Source organism: Schistocerca cancellata, chromosome 1 (genome assembly GCF_023864275.1).
Source record: "Schistocerca cancellata isolate TAMUIC-IGC-003103 chromosome 1, iqSchCanc2.1, whole genome shotgun sequence".
In the NCBI taxonomy this organism is placed as follows: domain Eukaryota; kingdom Metazoa; phylum Arthropoda; class Insecta; order Orthoptera; family Acrididae; genus Schistocerca; species Schistocerca cancellata.
In genome coordinates, this window is record NC_064626.1 from 657,962,061 (window position 1) to 657,974,521 (window position 12,461).

Sequence of the window (12,461 nt, forward strand, 5' to 3'; positions counted from 1 at the left end):
CAAGACCTGTCCAGAAACCCACAGCACTACGTTATCACACAAGACTTACTGAAAAGGTAACACATAACGATCAGTTTAGCTTTAGGAAAGGTAAAGGCATCAGAGACAATTCTGACGTTGCTCTTGATAATTGAAGCAAGGACAACAGAAGATGGAGCAAGATGATCGAAATTGTGAGAATAATAGGAATAAGCCATAGGGTACGACAAGTAATACACAGTATGTACGAGCACCAGGAGCGAACTATAAGATTAAAAGACCGACAACGGAGTACTCGGATAAATGAGAGCTTAAAACGGGGATGCAGTCTTTGGCTCCTACTGTTCAAACTACACATCGAAGAAGCAATGGCGGAAATAAAGGAAAGTGGCTTTAAAATTCAGGGTGAAGGGATATAAATGATAATATTCGCTGATGACAAAGCTATCCTCAGTTAGGATGATGAAAGATTATAAAATCTCTTGAACAGTATGAACAGTCTAAAGACCATAGAATATGGCTCGAGGGTAAACCGAAGAAAGACAGAAGTAATGGGAGTGGCAGAAATGAGTATAGCGAGAAACTTAACATCAAAATTGGTGATTACGAAGTAGACGAAGTTAAGCGATTCTTCCATCTTGCAAGCAGAATAACCCATGACCTACGAAGCAAGGGAGGACATAAAAGATAGACTACCATAGAAAAACAGAGAAGACAAGATATCAAACATTGGCCTTAATCTGAGGAAGAAAATTCTGAGAGTGTACGTTTGGAGCACAGTACTGTATGGTAGTGGATCCTGAACAGCAGGAAAACCGGAACAGTAGAGGATCGATGTGTTTGAGATGTGGTGTTGCAGGAGAATGTCGAAAATTGGGTGGTATGATAAGATGAGGAATGGGCAGTTACTCAACAGAATCGACGATGAAAGCCACATGCTGAAAATATTGACAAGAAGAAGGGATTGGGTCATAGGACATGTACACTCCTGGAAATGGAAAAAAGAACACATTGACACCGGTATGTCAGACCCACCATACTTGCTCCGGACACTGCGAGAGGGCTGTACAAGCAATGATCACACGCACGGCACAGCGGACACACCAGGAACCGCGGTGTTGGCCGTCGAATGGCGCTAGCTGCGCAGCATTTGCGCACCGCCGCCGTCAGTGTTAGCCAGTTTGCCGTGGCATACGGAGCTCCATCGCAGTCTTTAACACTGGTAGCATGCCGCGACAGCGTGGACGTGAACCGTATGTGCAGTTGACGGACTTTGAGCGAGGGCGTATAGTGGGCATGCGGGAGGCCGGGTGGACGTACCGCCGAATTGCTCAACACGTGGGGCGTGAGGTCTCCACAGTACATCGATGTTGTCGCCAGTGGTCGGCGGAAGGTGCACGTGCCCGTCGACCTGGGACCGGACCGCAGCGACGCACGGATGCACGCCAAGACCGTAGGATCCTACGCAGTGCCGTAGGGGACCGCACCGCCACTTCCCAGCAAATTAGGGACACTGTTGCTCCTGGGGTATCGGCGAGGACCATTCGCAACCGTCTCCATGAAGCTGGGCTACGGTCCCGCACACCGTTACGCCGTCTTCCGCTCACGCCCCATCATCGTGCAGCCCGCCTCCAGTGGTGTCGCGACAGGCGTGAATGGAGGGACGAATGGAGACGTGTCGTCTTCAGCGATGAGAGTCGCTTCTGCCTTGGTGCCAATGATGGTCGTATGCGTGTTTGGCGCCGTGCAGGTGAGCGCCACAATCAGGACTGCATACGACCGACACAGGGCCAACACCCGGCATCATGGTGTGGGGAGCGATCTCCTACACTGGCCGTACACCACTGGTGATCGTCGAGGGGACACTGAATAGTGCACGGTACATCCAAACCGTCATCGAACCCATCGTTCTACCATTCCTAGACCGGCAAGGGAACTTGCTGTTCCAACAGGTCAATGCACGTCCGCATGTATCCCGTGCCACCCAACGTGCTCTAGAAGGTGTAAGTCAACTACCCTGGCCAGCGAGATCTCCGGATCTGTCCCCCATTGAGCATGTTTGGGACTGGATGAAGCGTCGTCTCACGCGGTCTGCACGTCCAGCACGAACGCTGGTCCAACTGAGGCGCCAGGTGGAAATGGCACGGCAAGCCGTTCCACAGGACTACATCCAGCATCTCTACGATCGTCTCCATGGGAGAATAGCAGCCTGCATTGCTGCGAAAGGTGGATATACACTGTACTAGTGCCGACATTGTGCATGCTCTGTTGCCTGTGTCTATGTGCCTGTGGTTCTGTCAGTGTGATCATGTGATGTATCTGACCCCAGGAATGTGTCAATAAAGTTTCCCCTTCCTGGGACAATGAATTCACGGTGTTCTTATTTCAATTTCCAGGAGTGTATTAAGACATCAGGAAATAACTTCCATGGTACTAGAGGGGGCTGTAGAGGGTAAAAACCGAGTGAAAGACAGAGGCTGGAATACATTCAACAAATAATTGACGATGTAGGATGCAAGAGCTACCCTGAGAGGTGGAGGCTGGCACAGGAGGGGAATTCACGGTGAGCCGCATTAAACCTATGAGAAGACTGATAAGCGAGAAAGAAAAAGCGAAAACACAACTTGTCCACTTGCTGTAACTGGCAGAAAACAAATGGTAAGACAAGGAAAATGCACATCGGTCATACAGTGAACCATCTTGAATTGAAGTTTTCCATGAGTACAATGTACGCCAATGAAGAGAAGGTAGAAATGTAAGTTAGAAGAAGTGTAACTGCAATAATGATTTCTTACTGACAACAGGGGTCCATGCTAAAGAGGACAGTAGTATTATGTTGTAATAGGGGAGAGCGTGTCACGGATGTGATACGCGAGATGCGATGGCAGTCATTAAAACGAAGGCGCTTTCCGCGAAATTTCAGTCACCTACTTCCCCCTCCGAATGTGAAAATATTTTCTTCACTCACAACTGCACAGGGAGCAGTGACACCGTAATAAAATACGAGTAATCAGACCCTTCAAACCGGCCACACCAGAGTTAGGTGTTCGTTTTGCCAGTGTTTGAAATTGTGAGATTAATAGGAATAAGCCATAGGATATGACGAGTAATACACAGTATGTACGAGCACCAGGAGCGGACAATAAGATTATAAGACCGAGAACTCTTGACTCTAAACTCTTGTTTAGATTCTATCTGGGATTTGGTTTACATTCCACAGTCTAAGGGCACTATTTATGTTTATCTATGACGTCTATCTGAGGGGTAATTAATCCCACAACACTGGCAGTTATTACTACTGAGTAGTTACACCAGCTGCCATACAGCCTTGGACTTTGGTATATGCCCTAGAGTAATGAAGAGAGAAAGTAAGTAATTTACGTAAATTATGTCCCACTCGTGCCCACCGCAAGTGCAATGTCCACCACTTGGGGCGATCTTCAAACTTCATCAACAGCTTGATATTTTATCGGAAACCAATTCTCCTCCGAATACACGGAGATGGTGCACATCACGTAAGTACCCGTACCCACAATGATCAAATGTTGTAGAATGTAGAGGGACTTTATTTCTTCCTGTTTTGGGGGAACAACTATAGCATGTGGGTGTGTACGATGAGGCTGAATATTTGGAAAGCACCACAGATTAAAACTGGTGATTAACTATAATGACCAACAAACCACATAAAACACATAAACCGACATCAAAACACTATCAAAACTGCAAACTCCCTTACTTGCGTGATAATCATGCTTCAATAAAATTACGGGAGAAATCCAGAATAAACGACTTCGGGAGGAAAGATACGAAAACTGGGAGACCGCACGAAGAAGAGAATAATCCTGCACTGACGTTGGAATAGTCATATGCAACATACTGACTAAAAGAGACATCAGTGAACCGCACTGGTGAGACACAATGAACAACGGAGTAACTGCGCTTGATGTCAGAGCTTTCTGACTAAAATTAATAAATTCCGTAACTGCCAGTACGTTTGAAAAACATTCTCATACGTGGCGGTCGGCTCCTCAAAGGTTTTTACGCCAGAAACATAGAAACACCGCAATCAAATTCACCTCAATTCACATCAAAACGACGAGTTGATCGTTGAAGGCGATAACTTCGACTAACAAGCAACTGCAGACTTCTCCTTACTTCTACATGAGGCTCATCACACGAAATAATGAATCGGCTTATTATTTTGTATCAGCATCGTTATACTTGGAAATTGAAGAAAACACTTATTTTAAGTAAAAGCAAAGAGATGCTGATTTAATAGAACACCAGTACTTGTGGCACATGGTCAGAAGTGATATGGCCAAAGGAAGATTTCAGATTCAAATATTGCTCGTGAAAATTAATAGAAAATCTTCAAAATTCGAAATAAGAAACAGGCATGAGCATTTAGTGAAACTAATAAAGCGATTTCCTAACAAAAGACAAATATTTGCTCCAACTAACCGAAGTAGAAATCGTAGCAAAACATTTACAAGGAACATCAAGGATTATTCATGCTTACCAACAGCTCGGAGAGAAAAAACGGGAACACTACGATTCGCAAAGAAACAGCTTTGACGAATCTCTCTGGAGAATATTATTAAGGTTGGCACTACACTGTCAGAGAGAACATGAAAATCTCTTTTTCCTCTACCGGCAGATTTGAATACATACACCCACACATTATTGATTGCGGAAATTATTCTTGGAACGGATGAGGAGAGAATGCAAGATTATTACACAAAACAAATACTTTCGTACCATGCATATACTCATTCCAATGGACTACAACGTAGATAAAAACCATTCGTGTAATATACAGGGTGATTCAAAAATGCATGTAAATATTTTAAGGGTGTATTTGTGAGGTAAATATAAGACAAAAATGTTCTATAAATGTTTTTCCATAAACGTTTAATTCCAGAGTTATCGTTAAATACGAAAGTCATGTCCGTATCAAAACGACGGCAGTGCAAGCAGCAGGATGCCATATTCTGGTACGTAATTCACATACGTATCTCCCAACAGTTGATTCGAAACTGCATGAATAGTGTTTGTTTTTGTTTGCACGTGATGTTTACTCCTACTGTACGGAAGATGGCGCTGATGTTGTTGGTAACGGAAAAGTACGTCCTGTCGTTCATTCATCGTCGGAAGGCCAAAGGTTTCGTGCACATGATGTACTCAAACAGTGAGTATGCTGATATGCACCTTGTGTATGGTGCAGCAGATGGAAATGCACTTGCAGCAAGACGAAGGTACAGTGAGCTGTTTCCAGGACGACGGTTACCAAGTCATCAGACGTTTGTATCTGTGGACAGACGTATGCGGGAGTATGGCATTCGTCCTGGGCCGCATTCAGGTCGACCACTTGAGCATGCAGTGAACGTCGAGGAACATGTTTTGGACCTGGTAGACCAAGATCCATCTATCAGTACGAGACAAATTAGTGCAGCTGTACGACTTCCACAATCTACTGTATGGCGGCTGCTTCGGAGACAACAGTTGCATCCATTTCACCTGCAAAAAGTGCACGAATTGACACCTGAAGACTATCCTCGCCGTCAGCAATTCTGCCAGTGGTTACAAGAGCGTCATTTGAATGATCCAATGTTCATTCGGCGGATATTATTCACAGATGAGGCCATGTTTACTCGTGCGGGTGTAATCAATTCGCATAATATGCACCAGTGGGCTGTCGAGAATCCTGGCGCGAGAATTGTGCGTGGATATCAACATCAATTCTCCATAAACATTTGGTGTGGTATTGTGGGGAATTACTTACTCGGACCTCATGTTCTGCCTCCAAGGCTGAATGGGCACGCGTACTGCGAATTTGTGGAGGGAGAATTGCCTGGATTGTTACAGGATGTCCCTCTTGCAACACGAGCCACCATGTGGTTTATGCACGATGGTGCTCCCGCCCATTACAGCCGCAACGTAAGGGCGTACCTCAATTCTGCGTATCCACATCGATGGATAGGTCGCGGAGGACCAATTGCTTGGCCAGCCAGATCACCTGACCTGAACCCTTTAGACTTTTATTTATGGGGCCGACTAAAGACATTGGTGTATTCTTCTGCAGTACCGAACAGAGAAGTGCTACAACAAAGAATTGAAGGTGGTTGTGAAATTATTCGTGGAGAGTTGAACGGACTGTGTAATGTGCAGAGATCATTGATGCGACGAGCACGGGTCTGTCTGCAAGTTCAGGGACAGCATTTTGAACATGCATTGCATTAAGATTTGTGCAAATACAGTACAGTACAGTACAGTCTGTAAAATGCTTCAATTTTCCTTAGTTATTGTGCATTGCTGTAGTTCAATCAACAGGACCTAAATTAATACAGTGTTCGCGAGGAATTGTTTCAGTTTGTTACGTCACGTTTATTTATCAGTTTGCGTTGTTAGTCCAAATGCACTGTAATTAAACTGTGAACTCTGGGAATTAAATACCTTACGTTGTATTGAATGTATTATCCTGTTTTGTTCATAACTCTGTAATAAGCCAAGTATGGAAAAAATTGTATAGAACATTTTTGTCTTATATTTACCTCACAAATACACCCTTGAAATATTTACATGCATTTTTGAATCACCCTGTATACACGAGGTTACCGTGCAATGTAAGAGAAAAATGAAAGTGGGTTAGACAGCCCCCTTTCAGTTTTTCCTATCTGCTATTCCAGAATAAAAGATAGATAAATAATCTGAAAGTGAACCCTCAACCAAACACTTAGGTATGGGTTTCAGATAGGCATATAGATGTAGTACTTTTCAGCAATACATTGCGTACAATAAAACCAGTCCTTGATCAAAAACTCATATTTTATCGTGATTGAAGACAGGAGAGAGAGTTCACTGAATGACTGGTACAGATTTTCCTTGCGTTTCCATTTGTTTGCTGACAACCCCAGAAAGTAGACGAGTTACATTAACCTGGGTACCTGCCCAATTTGCTAGTACAGGAGAGTCAGTTAATTTTGCATTATGTTTTTAATAACGCCGTATTTATGTGAATAGCATATTTTGGAAGCTTTTGCACAAATCTTGACAAGAGGAAATGGATTACTGGAAACAAATGATAGGGTAACAATGAAGTTACAGAAGAGGCAGTCATGCTCATTACTGTCCTCTGGTAGTTAAACAACATTTGCTGGAAGTATTTTTACTTTGCTTCTGGACAAAAAGGTACTTGGGATGGTAAAGATAAATGGTACACACCATGTACAGATTAATATATTCATAATGATAATCAAAATAAATAACTGACACATCGATTTGTGCTGGGGCACAATTTAACAATATTTGATTGGGTAATCAAGTTTATCAGTATCAGAACATGTATAATAATTGAAGTTAATCTGCTCATATAGTAGGTGTTCAGGATTGTTCTTCTAGTGTCTCTCTGACTCCAGTATTTTTGTCAGATACACTTTTTGTCCATTGAGCGAAGACGGTAGTATTTCTACATCAACTACGTGAGGGGTTTTCAAAGAATGCTGCGGAAAGACAAAGCCTATTTTCTGCAGTTTCCAGCTGCGGTAGTGTTCTTCAAGTTCGGTGCACAATGATCCACACATTTTTCCCATACAGTACGAGCCACAGTCTTTGCAACAGATCTTATAGATCCCACTTTGGTTCATTACGAATACCTCTGATCGCACATTCTGTCGAGCACTTCCGCAATTCTTATGAGTCCACCTGAATCTCAACTGCCTAAACGCTTAGATTCCCTTCTTTTCCAGCTTTCCCACAGTACGTCATTCACTTCCGTACAGTTTTGTCTTCAAAACGTACACTATCTGATTAATGGTATCCACCCACGTATTAGTCGACGTTGAAAGGGGGTGTGTCCATTTTTCACTTTTACGACGGCTGGACTCTGTTCTGCTGGGGACAGCTTCAATGTCGTATCTCAACATCTGTCGAGGAATGGACGGCGATTCTTCCTCAAAAGCCGAAACAAGAGACGGTAGTGATGTTGGACACTGATTTCTGGAGCGAAGTCGACGTTCTGAGTCGTCCGAAAGATATTCCATTGGTGTCAGGTCGGGACTCTGGGCAGGACATCCATTTCAAGAATGTTATTGTCCAGAAACCATTGTCTCGCAGATGCTGCTTTATTATGGGATGCATTATCATGATGATACAGTCAAATATTGCCTCCGAACTTTTGCTCTACTGTACGCAGCAAAAAAAGGGCATAAAATAGACTAGTGTTCTTCCGCATTTAGCGTTTTCTTAAGCAAGATAAGGGACCCTCAACCTAACCACGAAAAAAACACCCATACCGTAAGATGACATCCTTTATACTTCAATGTTGGCACTATACGAAGTGGAAAGTAATGTTCTCCAAACATTCCCCGAAACCGAAACCAAACCATCGTCACAGGGTATAGCGTGATTCTTCATTTCCAGTGAGTCGCTTAGGGCCATGCACTGTCAAGTGGCGTCACTTTCTTCATCATGTCAAGCGTAATGTGTGGCTTATGAGGATCTGCTTGACCATTGTATCCCTTCCTTTTTGACTCCCTACTCACAGTCACTGCGCTAGCTGACTGCTGGTAACATTTTGGACTCACGAGTGACTCCTTCTGTGAATGCGTGAGGTTTGGCTGGTCTTGTGATTTTTCCTTTAAGATTCCACTTCACAATCACACCAGCAGCAGAGAAACTTCAGAAGGGTTGAAATGTCCCTAATGGACTGGTTACTCAGGTGACATGCAATGACTAGTCGACATTCGAAGTCACTGAGCTCTCCTGGTCGACCTTTCTGCTGTCTGCTGTTACTGCTTCTGCTTCTCTACTGACAAGGCAATGCTCTCCGCCTATTATTATACTCTGGCGGTGTCTAGTGGTCAGTTCAGCACTACATAGGGGTGTTAAGACAGTTTTGATCAGATAATTTACATGCTTAGATATTTCTTCTTCAAAGTAAGGCGAATGTTCTATACTAATAGACTTCTTTTGGCCAGGAATGCTCTCTTCGCCTGTACCAGTCTACTTTTTATGTTCTCTAGACTTCGTCCATCGTCCTCAACGTCGTCTATTTCGTGGTCCCCATTTTTGATTTTACATTTATCTGTAATTTAATTTTGGGTGCTCTTCACTACTTTCGTTTTCCTTTGAGTTACACTCAATCCATATTGTACGGTCATGGGACTGTTCGTTTCATTCAACAGGTCCTGCAGTTCTTGCCGAATTTAATTGAGGATAGCAATGTCATCAGCGTATCTTCTCATTGATATTGTTTCGCCATGAATTTTAGTCCCACTCATTAAAATTTATTCCCGTCGTTTCTTCTTGGATGTAGAAGTATCGAAAGACTGGATTAGTGTTGTAAACCCTTTTTAATACTGTTCCTTCTTTGTTCTTGTAGGTATTATATATCACCCGTCTTTGCCTGCAGTTGATATCTTTTTTCCTGAAACATTCGAACATTTGGCAGCATTTTACATTGTGGAACGCTTTTTCCATATCTAAAAATCCCATGAACGTGTCTCGATTTTTCTCAGGTCATGCTTGCGTTGCGAAGCATGGCAGAAGCGCCTCTCTGGTATCTTCATGTTTCCTAAAGCCAATCTGATGATGACCTAATAGATCCTCAGATCCTCAGTTTCTTTTCCTTCCTTGTGTATATTATTGACGTCAGCTGTTTTGCTACACCAGCCATTACGGTTATTCTGCGATATATTTCGTACATATCTGCACTTTCCAGCTTCGGAAATGTGTGGATGATATTTCTTCAAAATCCTAATAGTATGTCTCCAATAGACTCGTAGATTCCAGAATGAGATTCTGACTCTGCAGCGGAGTGTGCGCTGATATGAAACTTCCTGGCAGATTAAAACTGTGTGCCCTACCGATACTCGAACTCGGGACCTTTGCCATTCGCGGGCAAGTGCTCTACCATCTGAGCTACCGAAGCACGACTCACGCCCGGTCTCACAGCTTTACTTCTGCCAGTATCTCGTCTCCTACCTTCCAAACTTTACAGAAGCTCTCCTACGAACCATGCAGAACTAGCACTCCTGAAAGAAAGGATACTGCGGAGACATGGCTTAGCCACAGCCACAGCCTGTAAAGTTTGGAAAGTAGGAGGCGAGGTACTGGCAGAAGTAAAGCTGTGAGACCGGGCGTGAGTCGTGCTTCGGTAGCTCAGATGGTAGAGCACTTGCCCGCGAAAGGCAAAGGTCCCGAGTTCGAGTCTCGGTCGGGCACACAGTTTTAATCTGCCAGGAAATTTCAGACTCATAGATTCTAGAAAACAGTTTGAACAGACAAATTGGGACTTCTCCCAACGATTGTAGAAATATCGAAGGAATGGCTTCTATCGCTTCTGCCTTACTTGATCGCAAGTCTTCCAAAACTCTGTTAAGATCTGAGTCTAACTCTGCCGTGCATCCGCTTCCGCAGCTTTAGCAGTTACCGATAGAGTGTATTGCGGTTGTGCCGCGCAGGTGATCGACGACGACGTGTTCGAGGAGGACGAGCACTTCTACGTGCGGCTGAGCAACGTGCGCGTCGCGGAGCCCACGTCCAAGTCGCCGACGGCGGTGCCGCCGCCGCAGCTGGCCAGCCCCTCGCTGGCCACCGTCATGATCCTGGACGACGACCACTGCGGCGTGTTCGCGCTCGCCGACCGCGACGTCGAGATCATCGAGTCGGTGGGCACGTACGAGCTGCGCGTGACGCGCTACAGCGGCGCCAGGGGCCGCGTCGCCGTGCCCTACTCCACCGAGGACGGCACCGCGCACGCCGACAAGCAGTACGAGGCCGCCAGCGGCGAGATCATCTTCGACAACAACGAGACCGAGTGAGTACCCGAGCGCCGCCTGCCAGACGGCAATGATCAGCCAGAGCGTTATGACCACCGACCTTCTGCCGAGATAAATCCGTCTAGGTGATAGCAGTTTCACCTGACTGCTAGTCAGAGACACCCATGGTGCATGTGGTATCAGCGAGCATGCTGTCCGTGCGTAGAATGAGGAAGGAGCGCAGTCTATCTGGGTTTGACAGAGGGCAAATTGTGATGGCCCGAAGGATCGGTACGAGCATTTCGGAAATTGCACAACTGTCAGGTGTTAGAGGAGAGGTGTGGTGAGTGTATTCAACAGATGGCGAAACAAATGTGAAACACGTCCAGACCTCGTGTGGTTGGACGGCCACTTCTCATTACACTTGTCAGACGTCGAAGGCTGGGCAGATTCGTAAAACAGAACAGGCGGCGAACCGTGGCGGAACTAACATCAGACATTAATGCTGGACAGACCAATGTTAACACCACGACATCGGCGGCTACGACTGAAATAGGTGCTTGCCCATCGGCACTGGACGTTGGCGTAGTGGCAGAACGTTCAATGCTCTGATGAATCCCGATATCTTCTTCAACATGGCGGTGGAAGGGTGCGAATCCGTCTTCTTCCAGGGGGACAGCCGGCCGGAGTGGCCGAGAGGTTCTAGGCGCTCCAGTCTGGAACCGCGCGACAGCTACGGTCGCAGGTTCGAATCCTGTCTCGGGCATGGATGTGTGTGATGTCCTTAGGTTAGTTAGGTTTAAGCAGTTCTAAGTTCTAGGGGACTGATGACCTCAGAAGTTGAGTCCCATAGTGCTCAGAGCCATTTTTGAACCAGGAGAACAGCCCTTTGACACCTGTACTGCGGGACGGAGACAAGCTTGCGGCGACTCCATTATTCTCTGGGGAACATTCACGTGGGCGTCCATAGGTCCAATGGAGCTCTTGCAAGGCACCATAACAGCTATGAAGTATCGTACACTGGTTGCAGACAACGTGCATCCATTCATGACGATCATGTTCCCTGAGGGAAGTGGCATTTTTCGCCATGTCACAAAGCTAGAAGTGTAATGGAGTGGCTCAAGCAACACAGTGTCGAGTTCCATTCGATGTGCTGGTCCCCCAACTCACCAGATCCGAGCCTGATCGAACACATCTGGGATGTGACTGAACGTGGCGCCAGAGCTCATCGACCCCGAAATTTAGGGGAATTAGGTCACTTGTGTGTGTAGATGTGGTGCCAGCTTCCTCTAGCGACCTTCCAAACGTTCATTGCTTCAGTGCTACGATGCTTCGCCGCGGTTATCCAAATATGCCAAATGTGGACCTGCCGGCTCTTAGGTAGGTGATCATAATGTTCTGGCTGACCAGCGTATAGCAGCGTCTAGCGGCGCCACCAGCGGCCGCCCGTCTGTATAGTAAAGAAAACGCCATCAGAACAAATCGACGAAAATACCGATCCACCAAGCCGGTTTTTAGAGTCCAAGCAACAAGTGTTTTCATTTAGTCACACTGAAAGCTCTTTAGAGATTTTTCCAGAAGTCTCTCATCTGCATTATTTCACCTCTATCTGAGTTCTGGAAAACTGTCAGCTATTTTAAGAGCAAATATAATTTGTAGAAAGTAATCAAGAGTGATTTTTATTTATTCAGGTTTCTACCATAGCTGGGTTCAATTAGTTGTTGG

The 12,461-nt window shown here is 45.3% G+C and overlaps 1 protein-coding gene across 1 annotated transcript in view; it reads left to right on the forward strand.

Annotated features, from left to right (window-relative positions):
- Nucleotides 1–10,799, forward strand: part of LOC126092202 (sodium/calcium exchanger 3-like) — a 209,713-nt gene extending 198,914 nt beyond the window's left edge. The window contains exon 3 of the mRNA XM_049907729.1: nucleotides 10,440–10,799. Within this exon, the coding sequence (XP_049763686.1) occupies nucleotides 10,440–10,799 (360 nt within the window). The remainder of the gene's footprint in view (nucleotides 1–10,439) is intronic.
- Nucleotides 10,800–12,461: the final 1,662 nt, after the last annotated feature.